General features: G+C 45.1%; 1 protein-coding gene across 3 annotated transcripts in view; it reads left to right on the forward strand.

Annotated features, from left to right (window-relative positions):
- Positions 1–1,389: 1,389 nt before the first annotated feature.
- Positions 1,390–15,890, forward strand: part of LOC105450536 (moesin/ezrin/radixin homolog 1) — a 31,870-nt gene continuing 17,369 nt past the window's right edge. The window contains exons 1-3 of one of the 3 annotated variants that reach the window (XM_011690448.1): positions 1,390–1,565; positions 8,910–8,965; positions 12,165–12,344. In XM_011690448.1, the coding sequence (XP_011688750.1) occupies positions 8,954–8,965; positions 12,165–12,344 (192 nt within the window). In that variant the 5' untranslated portion in view covers positions 1,390–1,565; positions 8,910–8,953. Of the gene's footprint in view, positions 1,566–1,774; positions 2,004–8,909; positions 8,966–11,415; positions 11,754–12,164; positions 12,345–15,890 lie in introns of those variants that run through there. The other 2 variants (XM_011690447.1, XM_011690446.1) reach the window with 2 other exon arrangements.

Consider the following 15,890-nt stretch of genomic DNA (forward strand, 5'->3'; position numbering starts at 1 on the left):
GGGGGGGGGGGAGGAGAAAGAGACGGAAATAATTGAAAAACTCTTGGCATTATTGATCGCATTGTCTTTTTTTGCTGCGTCAAGATAATAATTATAAGCAAATTAATTACATGTATTCAGTCAATTAATTAAATTAATTATCTTATCGTCGGTGCGAAATCTCTCGGGCAACTCCAACGAAAATCGTGAAAACTAAAGTATGACTTGATGCACAAGTTATTCCTATATGTATATTATAAACGCTTTAAATATATAAAATACCTTTTCATTTATATTTAAAGATCTTTCCGATTTATAATGGAGCATTAATTTGAAATACGTACATTTTTATCGTATAACTAAATCAAATAAAATTTATGTATTTTAAAAATCCAATTGTGCTTCAGAGTACCATATTGTTTATAAATTATATTTTGCAAATTTTCACTCGCATCTCCTTCGCGGAGGTCTGGCAAACCACCGAGAGTATATCCTTACAGCGTAAAGACCGCTCTCAAAAATTGTGTTCGGGAATCGGCTTTAAACTGTTTAGGATGCCTGTCACCTATATACAATCACAAGCATATAAAAAGAGCGATAAGTAAATACATCGAAATAATCTCTGGTCCAGATAAATGTTATCACATAAATATTTGGGTCTGAGAGATTATTTTGACCACGGCTTATCACTTTTTTCATATGCTTGTGCGCACACTGATTGCATACACACAAGGCGTCGCAAATGAGCCTATCTATCTGAACTTGTAGGGATACTGACCCATATATATGTGTGTGTATTATATATATGTACATACAATAATGCATACGTACATGACCCTTGCAATTTCAGATGGATAGGCCATTTGTAACGCCTTGTGTATGTATGTACATACATACATACACAATAGGTGACAGGCGTATATACGTCCCACTGCAGTTTTCTTCACGGTAATTGCCGCTGTAAGGACATACCTTCGATGGTTTGTCGGATCTCCGGAGAGGAGACGCAAGGGTGCAGTATGAAAAATTTGTTACAGGATCTATAAACCGGGAATCGAAGCCGGGATCTCTGACACAACAGACCAGTGCGCTGTTGTTATGCTCGTACTCGCTGTACACGGTAAAAAATAATTTTACAGCACACGGGATATTTAAAAAAAAAAAAGAAATTAAAAACTTTCAGAGTGCAAATACGAAAATACATAGAAATGTATTTCCATGTATTTTCGTATGCGAAATTTTTCAAGAATAAAGCCCGCTGCTAGCAGTCTTAAAAAGTGGATGTAGCACGAACCTGCGCACCACAATTTAAATTGCATACCCGCGATGCAGAAAAGTGGATAATGCTATGTAGTTTAACATCCTTCTCCAACTTCCTCAGGGGGCGCTAGTGCGCGAAAGAATTTTGCGGTAACAGGAGATAGGCCGTCATTGTCCAAGCTGTCTGGTTTGTCTCTCAAGGTTTTTCTTTCTGCCCGACTTTGCCGCTCGCATGCTCTTCTCCAGCTTCTCTCTCTCTGACTGTCACTGGACCAGCCCAGACAGGCACGCGAATCGAGAACAGTCCGGGAGAGTCGGACGAAAATGTATGTTTAACCTCTTTGGATGGAAAGCGCGAAATAAACAATCCGCGAGATACGTCCGCGCAGTGCGACAGTCGGTAATGTCGGTAATATCGCCCTACCGGTTTCTCCAATAAGCCGCGAGAGGCGCTGCTCGCGTGAATCGTGGTCGAGCTTCCCCCTCCAGCGCCACTCGGTCACCCCACTTCGCGCGCAGAGCGGCGGACGGACGGACAGGCGGCGCAAGGCGGCGGCGGCGGCCATATTATCAGTGAGGTGTCAGTATTTTCCGAACGTGACGGGATTTTTGGGTGTGGATCGTCCGACTTCCTGTTTCGCCGGCTGTTCGCGGGGGTTTTTTTTAGTAGCGCGAGTGCGTGCGCCAGGCGGGCCGTCGTCGTGGATGCGGTGCGGCACACGTGATCACGGGATCCTCGCGGGTGTGCGTGCAAGCTGAATCAGGTAAGCGCTTGCGACCCCGTCGACGTTGCCCGTCGACGTCGACGCATACACGCGTTTCCCGGTTTACCGTCGTGTTAGCGAAAAGGGGGACTCGTGGATCGCGAAGGGGGGAGGGGAGGGGTTAGAGGGACCGAGTCGCCGTCGCGACGCCCGGCGTTCCCCGCGAGACCGTCGCCGGTTGTGCGGCGGGTTGCCCTCCCTCTTCCCCTCCCCTCTCCTCCTCCCCGCGTTCGATCGCACACGTTAATTTCTCGATCCGCTTCTCGATCGCGCGTCGCGTATGTCGCTCTGCAAACGCGTGGAACGCGTGATTCAGAAACGCGTGACGGGGTAGCCGCCGGGAGCGAGTCGGTCAACCGAGGCGACTCGCGGGATCGACCTCGTAACGACGACGCCGCGGTCGGCCGCCGGTCGGTCGGTCGGTCGTCGCTAAAGCCGCCTCTTTTTTCCTCCTCGCAGTGTACACGTTGGACTCACGGAGCGCGTGATATATCTCTCCGGGAAGGTACGAGGGAATCGAGAGGTTCGGTTCGCCGGAAAACCGGTTCGATTGTACCTCGACGATCGGTTAAGCTAACTGCGTTTGACTTAATTTTCATTCTATGTGTGTGTTTGTGTGTGTATGTATACGCGCGTATGTATGTATGTGTGTGTACGCGCGCGCGCGCGGTGTGTGTGTGTGTGTGTGTGTGTGTGTGTGCGTGCGCGCGCGCGCGCGCGTGTGTGTGCACGTGTGTGCGCCACGTTTAACCCACGCCGATTCCGCCTCGCCGTGATTCAGGCAAAATTCTTCGTAAATAAGATTTATATTTGTATACGTGTATATTAATATTTAATCAATGAGTAATCGACAGAGTAATTCCTGATTGTGACTTGCAAAGTAACAAACGAACTGAATTAAGCACGACGAAATTCACTTTATTAGCAGGTCATAATTGCGATTCTACTTTTACAATTAGGTAACCGAAGAGTTTAGGTATGTGATTTAAGAAATAGAAAATTGATAAAGCAAAGCGACTGTTCGACAAATTAGTCTAATTACATTTTCTTTTGCTGTATCAGGAATATAGGGAAACTTGCAGGAATGTGATTTATTATTGTACGTATTGAGGGAGATATAGAATGTAATAAGGGAGATAAATTGACTAATGAACCGACTAATCCGCCAAGTATCCTCCTTCTACTACATCCACAGGGTGTTCCCAAGCTTGCCAGCACATTTGTATTCGAGATAAATATTTTGATATTATTCGACGCAAATATTTTGACGTTCCACAAACGGTTTAGAATGATAAACAATCGACAACAATCAGCATTCTTCAATTGATCTCGTGCGCGAGTCTACGATGATGAAATTTCGATCTTACTGTTAAAAACTCGAGTAACAGAACTTATAAAGCTTCGACCTCTCTTACATAGGGATCGAAATCCCGAAGCGAGGCCAGAACTCCCGGCTTCGATCTCACGATTAGAAAACTCGACGGGCACATCCTCAAGTTTCTCTGAGAATCCATCGGTACGCGGCTCGCGCGAGCGACACCGTGCATAAAAGACATCCCGGCGAGCTACGGATTTTAGAAAGGAATCGCTCCGGGTTGACAACTCGACGAACGCGCCGGATCGCGCGTTCTCCACTCTCGTTGCCCCTGATCGCGCGGATCTCGGGGAGTTGTGAACGACCGAAAAAGAAGGGACGGGAAGTGGCCTCTCTGTGTGTCGGCCCGCCACCATCCATCCTGGGTTATACCCGTCTCTGGTACCCACACACATACACGCACAGGCCTCTTCATGCGACACACCGGGGGGGGGGCTTCTTCACCTCTCACTAAACCGTACAGAGGTTACGCGCCGGTGTCTCTCCGCTCGCGCCCGCGGCGGCCTTTCTCGTTGAGAAATCCTTGGACGTTCATTCCGGTCGCACGTGTAGCGTTCAAAACTTGTGGCCGCCGCTCATCCCGTGTGTCGCGACCGATCGCGATCGTCACGAATAGCAGCAGCGCGATTTCAGAGTCGGAGAGAGAAAAGACCCGGGAGGAGCACCGAAGTGCTCCGCGGTACGTTTCCCGCAGAGGAGGGAAAATTAATTTCGCAAAACACGCCAACATTAAATTGAAAACTTACTAATTTTTCTCCCAAGTGCATAAATATTTATTATATTTATCTGACATTTTTCTTCTCTCGACGACGATAAATTGACGTGCGTATAATTATTTTGGGACGTCAGCTAATCGGCATTTACGTAATTCCTTTTGGTCACACTTGTAAAAATAAGAGAGCTGAACGCGCTAATGAATATTATGAATTGCATGTCTTTCGAAAGAAGGCTGTCGGGCCGACAGTTTTTGAATTAATGCCTCTCAGATCGTCATGTGCATTTGTATTTATTGGCCCGAGGTGTCAGGCGCGCGCTGCGTTTCGACACTGTATAATATATTTTCGCAGTGATGTCATCCGTTATTTTACGATCCTGCGGTGGAATTGAATCATCGGCGTATCCTCTTTCTTTCTCTCTCTCTGTCTCACGCGGAAAGGGTGATTGTTGTCGCTCTCGGACACACGGATCTCGCGCAACAAGGATTATCGCGGCTTAAGACCGTGCGGCTTCCTTCCGCACAACTGTTGATATATTTCAGTCGCTGTCAATTTTCCAGTGGCTTGCAGATCGTAAAAACAAACGTTGGAAATCCAGCCGTTTGTCTCTGACGAATAATATTTAAGATATATTTAAGAATATCTGAAGAATAATATTTAAGAAATATTTAAGAGAGTGACGTAACGTGTTTAATTATCATTTAAATATATAATTATACATTTAATTCGTTATTATATCGTGTTGTTACACATGATAAGTTTCACAAACTATTTCTGTACCTATACACGAAGAGAACTTTTTTTAAATTTACCCTGCAAATCATGTTAATTGTGGGACGATATAGTATTTAGATTTTACAGTAAAATTTATTGTAGAGCACAGTAAAATTTGCCTAAATACTATATTGTTCCACAATTAACATGATTTGTAGGGTAAATTAAAAAAAAATTCCGTGTACATGGAGAGAATTTTCTTTTTAAAAACTTTTACCCTGCAAATCATGTTAATCGTGAGACAGCAGTATTTCGACAAATTTTATGTAATTTTCTGTTTTTTTTGTGCACTATAATAAATTTGTTATGATATATATTAAAAAAAGCGAAAACTACATAAAATTCGTCGAAATACTATGTTGTCCTACGATTAACATGATTTTCAGGGTAAATTTTAAATTAAAATTCTCTCCGTGTACAATTCTTAAGACTGAAAATCAGCGTTTATATCAAGCTGCGTAGAATCCTGAATCGGCTAGACTCACAATGGCACACTAAATCGTAAATTCGGAAGACAGAAGAATCGGATACGACGGATCGGATTTTCTCGGAGGAAACATCGGTTTCCGGGCTTTGTCCCGCAAAAATCATTCCCGTCGCGTTTCTCGGAGGGGTGAAGGAGACCGGACGTCACGTAGGTCAGCTGTTAATTACACGTGTATTGAACTCGACGTACAGCTTAATTACGGCAAACCGTGCGACCTTCCCGTGCGCCGAGCACTCGCAAGCGAATCCGCGGTGCTGCAAATCGTTGCGCAAATTTGTTAATTTATTAATGAAAATCGGCCACTCCGGCGATTCTTCCAAATCATCGTGTATATTAATAGGACTTATTTTACATTCTCTTACAATGCTGTCGTATATATATTACGACAAATGAAAAGTTAATTACGAGGTTAAAAGATCGATGCGATTGACGATCCGCGATCGATAATAATCAGCGATTAGAGCTCGTTCGACGTACGGCCTCGAAAACGGACGATCGAGTTTTATTTCATTAGAACTGCCGAGGATCCCCGTAACTTCTGTCGCGCACTTAGCACCCACGAATCGAAGCACCCACACGCGATCGTTATCTCTATCTTATCCGTTCGGTTCCGTACCGTCAATCCGGCGCGCGCGTTACGAGATCCTTCGGGCGCGCCGAGCCATTACGGCCATTTCGTATAAATGGTGGTTACAGCTCAGCGCTAAGTGGCGCTAAATGTGCGATGATAAGGCCGTTTAAATGCCGGGGCGTGATTCCGTATTTTATTTGCCCAATGTCAAGATCGCATCGAATGTAAACACGGAACGATAATTAAATGGCCGTATCTAGCCGTCGGTATGATGCCATAACACCGCGGCTCGCGCGGAAATGATCACGATGGAATTCACCTTTATCGCGAAAGCGGCGCAATTCGCGACGAACAGCTAAACGTTATTACATACGATTGAGATAAATCGATGGCGCGATTTGATACAGCGCGCGTAAAGTATACAATCGTATACGTATCGTACTTCTAATGCTCGATAAACAACACAGCACAGGTTGTACGTACAAATAATCGTTTAAACAAACGCGTGACGCTTGAGCGATCGCGAATCGTGTATGAGGGACCACTGCCTGGTTTCCTTTTTTTTTTCTTCACACCGTTTGTCCATCGGCAAGGTCGAACGGAGTATCATTTCATGTCGTGGACGCATAATGGCCGCTCTATACTACAATTACCGCTATTAGGTATATCGCAATGATGGCTCGTCAATCGTCGTTTAAGTAGCGACGAATCAATACCTTGACGCAGCGTTATTATTACAATTATCGTTGCAATAATTGTTAAAAGAATCGTTAGAATGATTTTTCTATATTTTTATCGACTTGACTAAGAAATTTTAAGAGATATTCCTTTTAATTACTATAATTATCCCGTTCGCCTTTCCGATTGTCGTTATCGGGCGCGCGCGTATCCCATTCTCCTCGCGCGCCGGCCGCCACGCCGCGCCTTTCGCCCGGCGAGCGCGCGACGACGAGTGCGGAGAGGCGAGAGATAACGGACGGTTCAACGAACGTCTGGGCGCTGGGTCGGGTCCTAGATAAAGGGGGAATGCCTAGACGAGACGGGGCAGATCACCGCGACGATCGGGCACTCCTCGCCCGGGCCGCGGGCGGATGTCGGTCACGCGGATTTGCATCGCAACTCGTTGTCCCCACTCTGGGTTTCCGACGCGGTGGCGGCGACGGCGACTCGGTCGGTCGGTCGGTCGGTCGGGGGGGCTTTAAATCCGGCGCGCTGGAAAGAGCCAGACCAGGAGATCAAAGGGGGATTATATGAAAGTTTACCGAAAGATCGGCAAGCTCGCGAGGATTAGAGTAACGAGCCGGTAACAGGTAGTTGAATGCCCGTGTTGCATTCCGCGTCCGAGAGGCGTATACGCACGCAATGACGAGGCTTATGTAACCCTTCGCACGGCTATACGTTCCTACATACCAAGCGCGATTTATCATTCATTTCCTATTTAAAGCGACCAGCGATAATCCAGTCAATTTCGAAACGCGATATTTTCTTCATTCATATATTACAACTGCAGGAAATCAGGTCGATCTCTTGCATTAATCCTGACACAGAATGAAGTTTTTTTTTCTCTACTCGAAGACTTATTCCACACACCGGATGCACGTGACGTGAGCATTGAGAATTCTTTGCATAATTTAGTTAGCTCTCGTAAGATATCGCATTTCTATTTTCTAGTCTTTGTACGGTAATGATGATAATAATTAGATGTGCACGATTGTGAAACTTGTCACTAAAGGGCCGGCGTCTTCATTACGAGTGAAAGTAACTCGTCTAACAATGGGTTTGCATCCGGTACTTAAAGCGTCGCTGGTAATTAAAATTAACGCCGGTAACTTATTGTGACGTTTGAAATTCTTGTGCGAATTAGTTAAGTTGCCGACAAAGATTTACAGCCTTGTATTTAGTGGAAAGATGATTTAATATTATTTTTTTTTTTAATTTTATCTCTTACTATATAACCTTTTTTTCTCTAATCTGCAAAATTCATGCCGGTTGTGCAGCGATATGAAAACGATTGTTTATACATATCTTACAAACATGTGCATAAAATTTTATACATAAATATCTCGTTATAATAATAGATTCAAACGCGAGAAACAGAAGCTTACGTAATCTTTATATTACATCAGCGTCGTTGTTTATAACCGTTCGAGGCCTTATTATTATGATTTATATTATACTTAAAATAGCGTGACGAACACACAACATTCGCACAACAGATGTCTCGATATCAATTACTAGAATCGATGACGACATGCCTTCGATGAAATTATCTATTTTTAATCTCGCGCTAAGTGGACGTCGCTTAAAGGTGTTTGATTTGTAGTTTAATTAAACGTTGTTGTAAGAATCGACGTTTATCGAAAGGTCTTACGAGTAAAGTTTAGAAAATTAAACTGGAGAATCTCTGGTCTTCAAGGATTTATCGCGGCGTCCCGATAACGATCACAATCGACAATCACAATCGCTGACATACCTATGCCGCTTGTCGAATACTCGCGTGATCTCGCGTATAAAGTCAACAATATTCATTGTCAGTTTCTTTAAATCTGGTTCACGCCGGATTAATTATACATGCACACGTCTATGTCTGTAGCACTACACGAATGATTATCTTTGATGGCGCTAGAGGCACACGCGATTTTCGTTACATCTTACTTAGCGTTTCAAGATCGAGCCGTGTGTTGTAATTAAGCGTCTGATCAAATACCCGTAATTACGTATGCTAACATGCCTGAACGTCGTGTGACATTAGCATGATAAAGAGATATATTTTCAATGATAGATAGATCACGACAAATGTCCGTCTGAAAAATGAATATCATTGGAGGAAGACGCTCCGTTGACGTGTCTGAGATATTAGAACATAATAAATTTGAATGTGCCTCGCAAAGAAGAAAAAGAAAACAATTCCGCCGTATCGATTATCTTCATCTGCGGAATTTTATCTGAGAAATTTAATCAGCACTTTACTGTCTGTTTTCAGAGGGATAGTTTCGCCGTTTAGTACGAGAAGACACAACAGCCACGATGCCGAAATCGGTATGTATTCCACTTATCAGATATCTTAAATTGTATATCGTCTTATTGGCATTAAAACTTCTGGAGACGATCCCAGAAGAAAACGATTTAATAAACTGCGATATTGCATCCGTAATATGGTTTCCGTAATGCATGCCTAGCGAATAACTTCAAGCGTGCAACTCTCGCTTTAATATAATTCGCGCGGCAACCTGATATTCCGCTGCGGGAAAAGATTAAAAAGGATACCTACGAGAGCGAGCGAGAGAGACATTAACATGTACAGCGTGTTATCGAGAGGAGAGATATTATCCGGAATATATTTGCACAGTCGCGGCTCACGATTTGCACACGTTCGCGGAATATCGTCGAGCCTTTTGCGACACCGACGACCGAAAACGTCACGCGTTCACTTTGCAGTAATTTCTGTCGCGATAAGATAGGTATTCGAATTGCCACGCGTGACTTGCCGCGGTCACGCGTCTCGCGACATGCTGGTGACATTTGAGCACTTCGGAAGCCGAGATCGGTATTTCAGTTCGGTGAACTGGGAAAATCGAGGGGAAGTTGTAGATCAGTCGTTGGTATTAAAAATTAAGAAATTTTATAGAAAGAGGGAAACCGATCGGTTTTTGGCGCTCTTAAGAGAAACTCCGTTTGTCCGGCAAGAAACCAATTGCAGTTTAATCGATTAATCGGTTCTGATTGCGGAATTGTCGCTTTTTTTCCGTAAATTACAAACGCCTGCCTACTCGTCGCAATCGAAGTCGCAACCTGGCGTGAATAAACCGATCTCGGTCACCGGTTACCTGTACTTTGCACTCGCTGCTCGAGTATTAAAATGGAAGAAGATATCCATCTTTTTGTTTGATACTGCAAAGCGATGAATAATGAACGGAAAACCGCACTATTTCCTGGCCATGAAGGTGCGGCGCTTCTCCGAGACGTTTGCATGCATCTTTTTGTTTTTTGTCAGCATTACGCAAGGCAATATCTTTTATTGGGATCGACGCTAATGAATACTTGCGCGCAAAAATAAAAATATTATATTCCGTAGACGTGTTGCGACTCGTCTCTTCTATTCACGGCTGATTTTCTTTTTCTTTTATGTAACTTCATTATGTAATTTGATACAAAAGACAATGGATTATCTAAATCGCGTGCACATCCATTTTTTTCCGGGTTTTTTTTTCCAAGAAGATACTTTCCAATTTTATTTCCCGCGCAATCAAACGCGACCTTTTCGCGAAATTCGATGTGTTTACGCAAAACGAGCGACGCGGCGTTGTCTATTTAAGCCAAGATACCGATACGTATTTGCATAAAAATCGAAGCGACCGCGTTGCATAACGAGAAACTGATTTACAGTTTGACTCGAGGAAAGATCAACCGCTAAGCTATTTTTATCGCGTTCGTTTTGGTTAAAAAATCAGAAAATAGCGTCGACGATCGCCGAGAGAAATCGCTCGTTTTTTTTGTTTTCTCAGATTTTCGTTCTTTTTTTCTTTTTCTATTCATTGCGCGCGCTTCCATCGTGGACATCTCGGGCCGTGTAGGTCGACGACGGTAAGGAATGCGATATCACGAGTGTCGCAACGTGAAAGGCATCGGCCTTTAAACGCATCCGAGAGGTCGGCGAGTGTCCTACTCGCTCGGCCGCCGGAAGCCTACGGACTTTGCGCGTCTTCTTCGAGGGAGAATTTTTTTCTTTTTTTTTTTACGTAACGTTTTCCACGAAACTCTACGGCGATCAAGCGATCGGGAGACGAGAGGCGCAGAGACCGGTAGAGAGTCTGCTCTCGGACTTTGTCGCGGCTTGTCGCAAATAAAATTTATAAGCTGTACGTATAACGCGCGCGGGAGACTCATCGCTGTGCAGACGTCCCATCGTGGGCACAACGGTTACAACGTCGACCTCGTGAAACAGGATCCCGCGTACGTTCGCCGGGACGCATCCTGCGTTAACTTGATACGAGTGGAGCACGTTTTTTTTTTTGTAAGCCGCGACCCGCGCCTACGCTCCATATTTTACCGGGAATTAATAATCGGGCGTGCGCGTCTCGTCTGACGGGGCTGCAGTTACGCGAAGATAAGTAAAACGCGCGCGCGCGCGCGTTCAAACTTCCGCATCCGCAGGAAGTCCGCGGGCAGAAGCGAAAAAATTACGCAATCAACGGCGTGCGAGCGCGCGCGCGCACGCGCGAGGGAGAACGGTTGCAACGGTCGCGCGCGCGCGTGCGTTCGCAAATCAGCCGGGCGGTTTCCGAAAAACGTTGGAGCACTTGGAGCCAGGCGGGGTCGCTTCCTTCCGCGGCACCCGGTATCGCGGGACCGCGCGCGGCGCCCCGCGATTGGCCGCCGCTGCCCGCGCCGCCGATCGGGTCACGTGACCACGCTCCGCCGCGCGCGTCACGCACGCTCAGAGTGGGAGACGCGTTGCACCGTTGCGCGTCGTGTTTCTCTCTCGGCGGTCGCCGCGTCGGGTCTCTTCGTGGAAGGGGGATAGAGCGCCGCGCCGCCAAGTTGCACTTGTGGTTACGGGCCCCATTGTCCGGAGACCGGCTTGAAGGCCGATCGCGTACGTCTCGTTCGTTCGCTCGCTCGCTCGCTCGTCAGCACGGTCGCCCGTCCCAATTCTGCCCCATCGACGTTATCGAACGCTGTCGCCGGTGTCGCGTTACGGCTCGTCTCGTAATTCAGTGTTGCCCGCCGATTGTGTGCTCTCCTCGCGATTTTTACCGGTGGTTTTTTTCGCCCGCTGTGAAGGTGTTCAACGAATCTCGCAGACATGGTCGCCGGCGGCAAGATGGTAAGCCGGCCGTTACCGGCGCGACTAGTTTGAATTCGTCATTCCGTTGATTCCGCATATCGCGATGTAGATATGTTGGGATCGCGACGCAGGCTCCGCTCTAGCACATCTCGCGATTCACTTTGATTTCATGACTGTATATGGAAAGTCTTCTATATATACAATATTGTTACAAGATATATATAAATTATTATTTTTTTAAACAATGATTTTATGAGGAAAAACATAAAAAAAAACGAGTTTGCGAGTAGAAAATAATGTGGAACGAATTAATAAATTCGTTCTCGTGAGAGCTGCTATAAAGTCCGCGTAGTAACGACGCGACGGTTGAGTCCCCGGGTTCTACCGGGTGACGCGTTTCGCTCGCGCACCACACCTGACGCCGTCGTTTTGTTTGCATGTGCTGCGAAGATGAACGTGAGGGTGACGACGATGGACGCGGAGCTGGAGTTTGCGATCCAGCAGACGACCACCGGGAAGCAACTGTTTGATCAGGTAGTCAAGACGATCGGGCTGCGCGAGGTGTGGTTCTTCGGTCTTCAGTACACCGACAACAAGGGCGACCTTACCTGGATCAAACTTTACAAGAAGGTAGGATATACTTACGTATTCGTCCCATGACGTTTCCTGCTTATCCGACGCCCTCCTGGAATTTAATCTTCCTCCCGTCTCGTAGTTTATTTCGAGACACCCATAGCTGGAGATTCCAAGAAGCGAGCTTGTATCGGAGTTAATAATGTAATATTAAAGATGCACGATTGTAAAGTTAAATTATTCATAAGACCAATATGAGAAGATTTGTGTTTTTGTAATTTTTCCGACGTTATATATATAGCCGAACGGTATTTCTAAAATTACGTATACTACCGTTAATTTTCATGATTCACGTTTCGCGCGCTCACTCGAGCGCGGATTCGCGCGTATACAATTTGCGTATAACGAGGATCATCGGTGGTTTCTTCGACACATCGGTATAATAACTTTTTGGAAGCGGTCGAAGATTCGCGACGAGGATTGAAAAAAAAACCGGTCGAGAAGCTCCGCTAGCTATAGCTTCGCTCGGCGCGGCCGGTGCTTCGGGAGCCGCATGCGAAATTCCATCGTGATCAATTTTCGGTGTGGATGGCAGTGAAAACCGAGCCCCGTGGTAACGGCTGTGCCATCATTGTCGCGTGACACGCGGGTACGCATTGTCGCGGAATGAAAGAAAGTGGAAATGCTCCAGATTGTCAAGTCGGAGGGGAGGGGAGAGGGGGCGCGACACCTGACCGTGCTCCGTATAGGATAGCGGTCCGCTTTGTAAAATTGTAGCCCCGCGTATCATGGAAGTATCCCCGAGGTATGTAATTGTAGATTAAAAACCGTGGAACATAGTTGGGATCGTTAGAGCGAAAAACGAATGATTACTCGCCTGCAGTGCACATGCATTGCGGCTTAAGCTAGTAATCTTCCACATTTTTCTCCCATTTCTCCGCCGACCTTATAATTCTGTATATCGCTAACCTAACGACAGTTTGAGGAAATTGTTCGACTGTGAAAAAAAGTACACAGGAAGGAACGAGCGTGTGTGTCTCGTTGAAACTTTCCGTGAGGCAAGAAGGAAAGTAATATCTCGGAAATAATTGCGTGTACGCGCGGGAACGCACGTTCGTAACGCGTTCTCGAGATTGCTATCGTCTCGATCGTCTAAGATTCGCCAGGAGGTTTACTCCCGATCGAGTTAGAAAACTTTTGTTTTCTTCAACGATCGCGGTTACGATTTCGATATTTTAGGTTATATCGGTCCCGCGTGATGTAATTTACGTATCTTCGCGGTCGACCGTGCATCAGATTTACGCTTACGCGCACGCAAAGTGTATGGAATTAATGCACGAAGTAGCAAGTAATTGCCGACTTCCTAAAGGAATTGCACGCGGCCGCGCGGGTATCTTTTTCCTCGTCGATGTTGCGCGCGAAGGGTCCTAAGCAGCAGCCGCTCGTGAACCTACGCCGATTCACACGAAACCTGTTCTGATGCGGCTGCGACGTGACGCGACGCGGTGGCCGCGTCGACGGGACTTTCTAGGATTATATCTCCCTTTAACTTTTTCTAATTACGTACATTCGTCGCGTTTCGCATTTCGCCGGAAGGGGCAAGGAGAGTCGTTAACGTGAATGCTTATGTTAATCCACACATGTTTACTTCAACACCTTTTTTTTCCCCTGAGATTCTTGATTCATCACTCTTTGTTTATTTTTTATCTTATTCCTATTTTTTATTCCCAGTTTCTCTCCAATTTGCTATCTTTTCCAATGGAGATTTCTCATTCGATCGATCGCGCACGGGTCGGCGAAATCGTCTTTTTTTCTTTTTGCCACCGCCATTCCGCGCAGCGGCGATAAAAGAGTTCTTGGTTTCTTAGATCTTCGTCGATGACAAATGCTGATGTCATCGTCTTTCAAGTGCAGGACACGTGTTCCGACGTCTTTGCGCTTCTTTTTTCTGATCACGAGGAGCGCGGTTTTTCTGACTATCATTGTTCCTCAAAGACGTCACAGAAGCTCCCACAAACTTTCCTTATTTCTCGTCGAAAATCACCGATCAGCAAGTCGCAGATATTTCTACGAGAATTTACTTATCAAGTCTTTCTCACGTTATTATTTTTTCTTCACAAATCTCTAAATATTTGGAAAAAGATAAACTCCGGATTTTCTTTCTGTAGATTTGAAAGATAAATTATTGGATTTATTTTTGTTTAACTTAAAGTATTTTCTGTATTTCTTTTGCTATAAAGTTTTGTTACCTATATTATATTTTATATTTACATTAAAAATCTATTTTTAGACATTAAGATTATTTGACGAATACTAAACTTCAGGCGATTTTTCAAGAATCATCTTGTTAAAAGAGTAAATATTATGAATCAGCACAATCGCCTGCAAAATCAATATCCGGCGAGCGACTGTGCCATCGTCCGATTTTGCTACCTGTTCGCGATCGGTCGACTCCAATTTTCGAGTCCGCGTACAGTTATTCGTAGATCAAGGCAGACACACACTACATCGGCTTTCACCGGCCGCAGACGACGCTCCTTCACCTTGACACAGTCGCCACTTGTCGCTCGTCATCTTGTCGGTCGTCTTTTTTTTTTCAACGGTTTTCTCGTCGACTCCGCAAAACAGCCTCCATAGATTTCTCGTTGTTCTACCTCGGTCGCGATCCCCCTAGACTTTCGAACCTGCCTCCGAACAGGAAAACGGGGAAAAACTGAGCGCGACAGGTGCAATACGCTCGCCAGGTGAAAATTGCGGTGGCTGGTATAACAGGCACGTGCTTGTACTGGCCCAGGCCACATTGAAAGAGCAGCTGGCGTGGCAATATAACGTCTGTTTCCCACGTGGTCTCGTTTCAGCGGTCGCGCCTGTAAAAATTATTCTCTGGCTTCATCTTTCATACATGACATTTAAATCAAGTTGACTCTAGACGCGATTAATTATGCGATAAAAATTATAATCGCGAATTTCTTAAGCGATGTAATAATTTTCAGAATACATTTCTTAACATTACATTTTTAGTATTCTAGTATTCGCATATTTCTGTCTTTATAAATATGTAACAGTCTCGTTCCTGCTTCATTAAAGTAGCAGCCAGATTTCTATAGACTTTGTTGCGATAAATTACGTAGAAATGAGTCAAGCTGTCAAAGTTGGTGCCATCCTTCCACTTCTTAATCTAATGAAATGAATACGGAGAGACGAAACCACCTTGAGTCGTTTCCCTCTAGCAGAATTTGTCGCGCTTGTGAATCACGAGCTGCTATTTACGCAACATCGTCGTTCGTACGTTGAACCTTAAAGTGTACTTAGATATGCGTCGATGGTAACACACTTCTATGCGATAAATAAAACATCAGAGCTAGATTCCGACGTAGGTGAATAGCTGCTTAGGGAAACAAAGATGGGAAAGAATATATGGGTTAATGTGTTAATACACGAGGGAAACGACCTCTGTGAAGTTAGCACCCCATTTTTTAAAAAATCAATTTTTCGATACAGTTCTGAATGCACCCCAAAGAGTTCCGGAGTTCCTGATAAAAATTAAAAATAGTTCCGGCGAATTAAGCAAAAAAATCTAATAAAAAAGTTTTGGGGTGCCAA

Source organism: Wasmannia auropunctata, unplaced genomic scaffold, assembly GCF_000956235.1.
Source record: "Wasmannia auropunctata unplaced genomic scaffold, wasmannia.A_1.0 LD336060.1, whole genome shotgun sequence".
Lineage (NCBI taxonomy): Eukaryota > Metazoa > Arthropoda > Insecta > Hymenoptera > Formicidae > Wasmannia > Wasmannia auropunctata.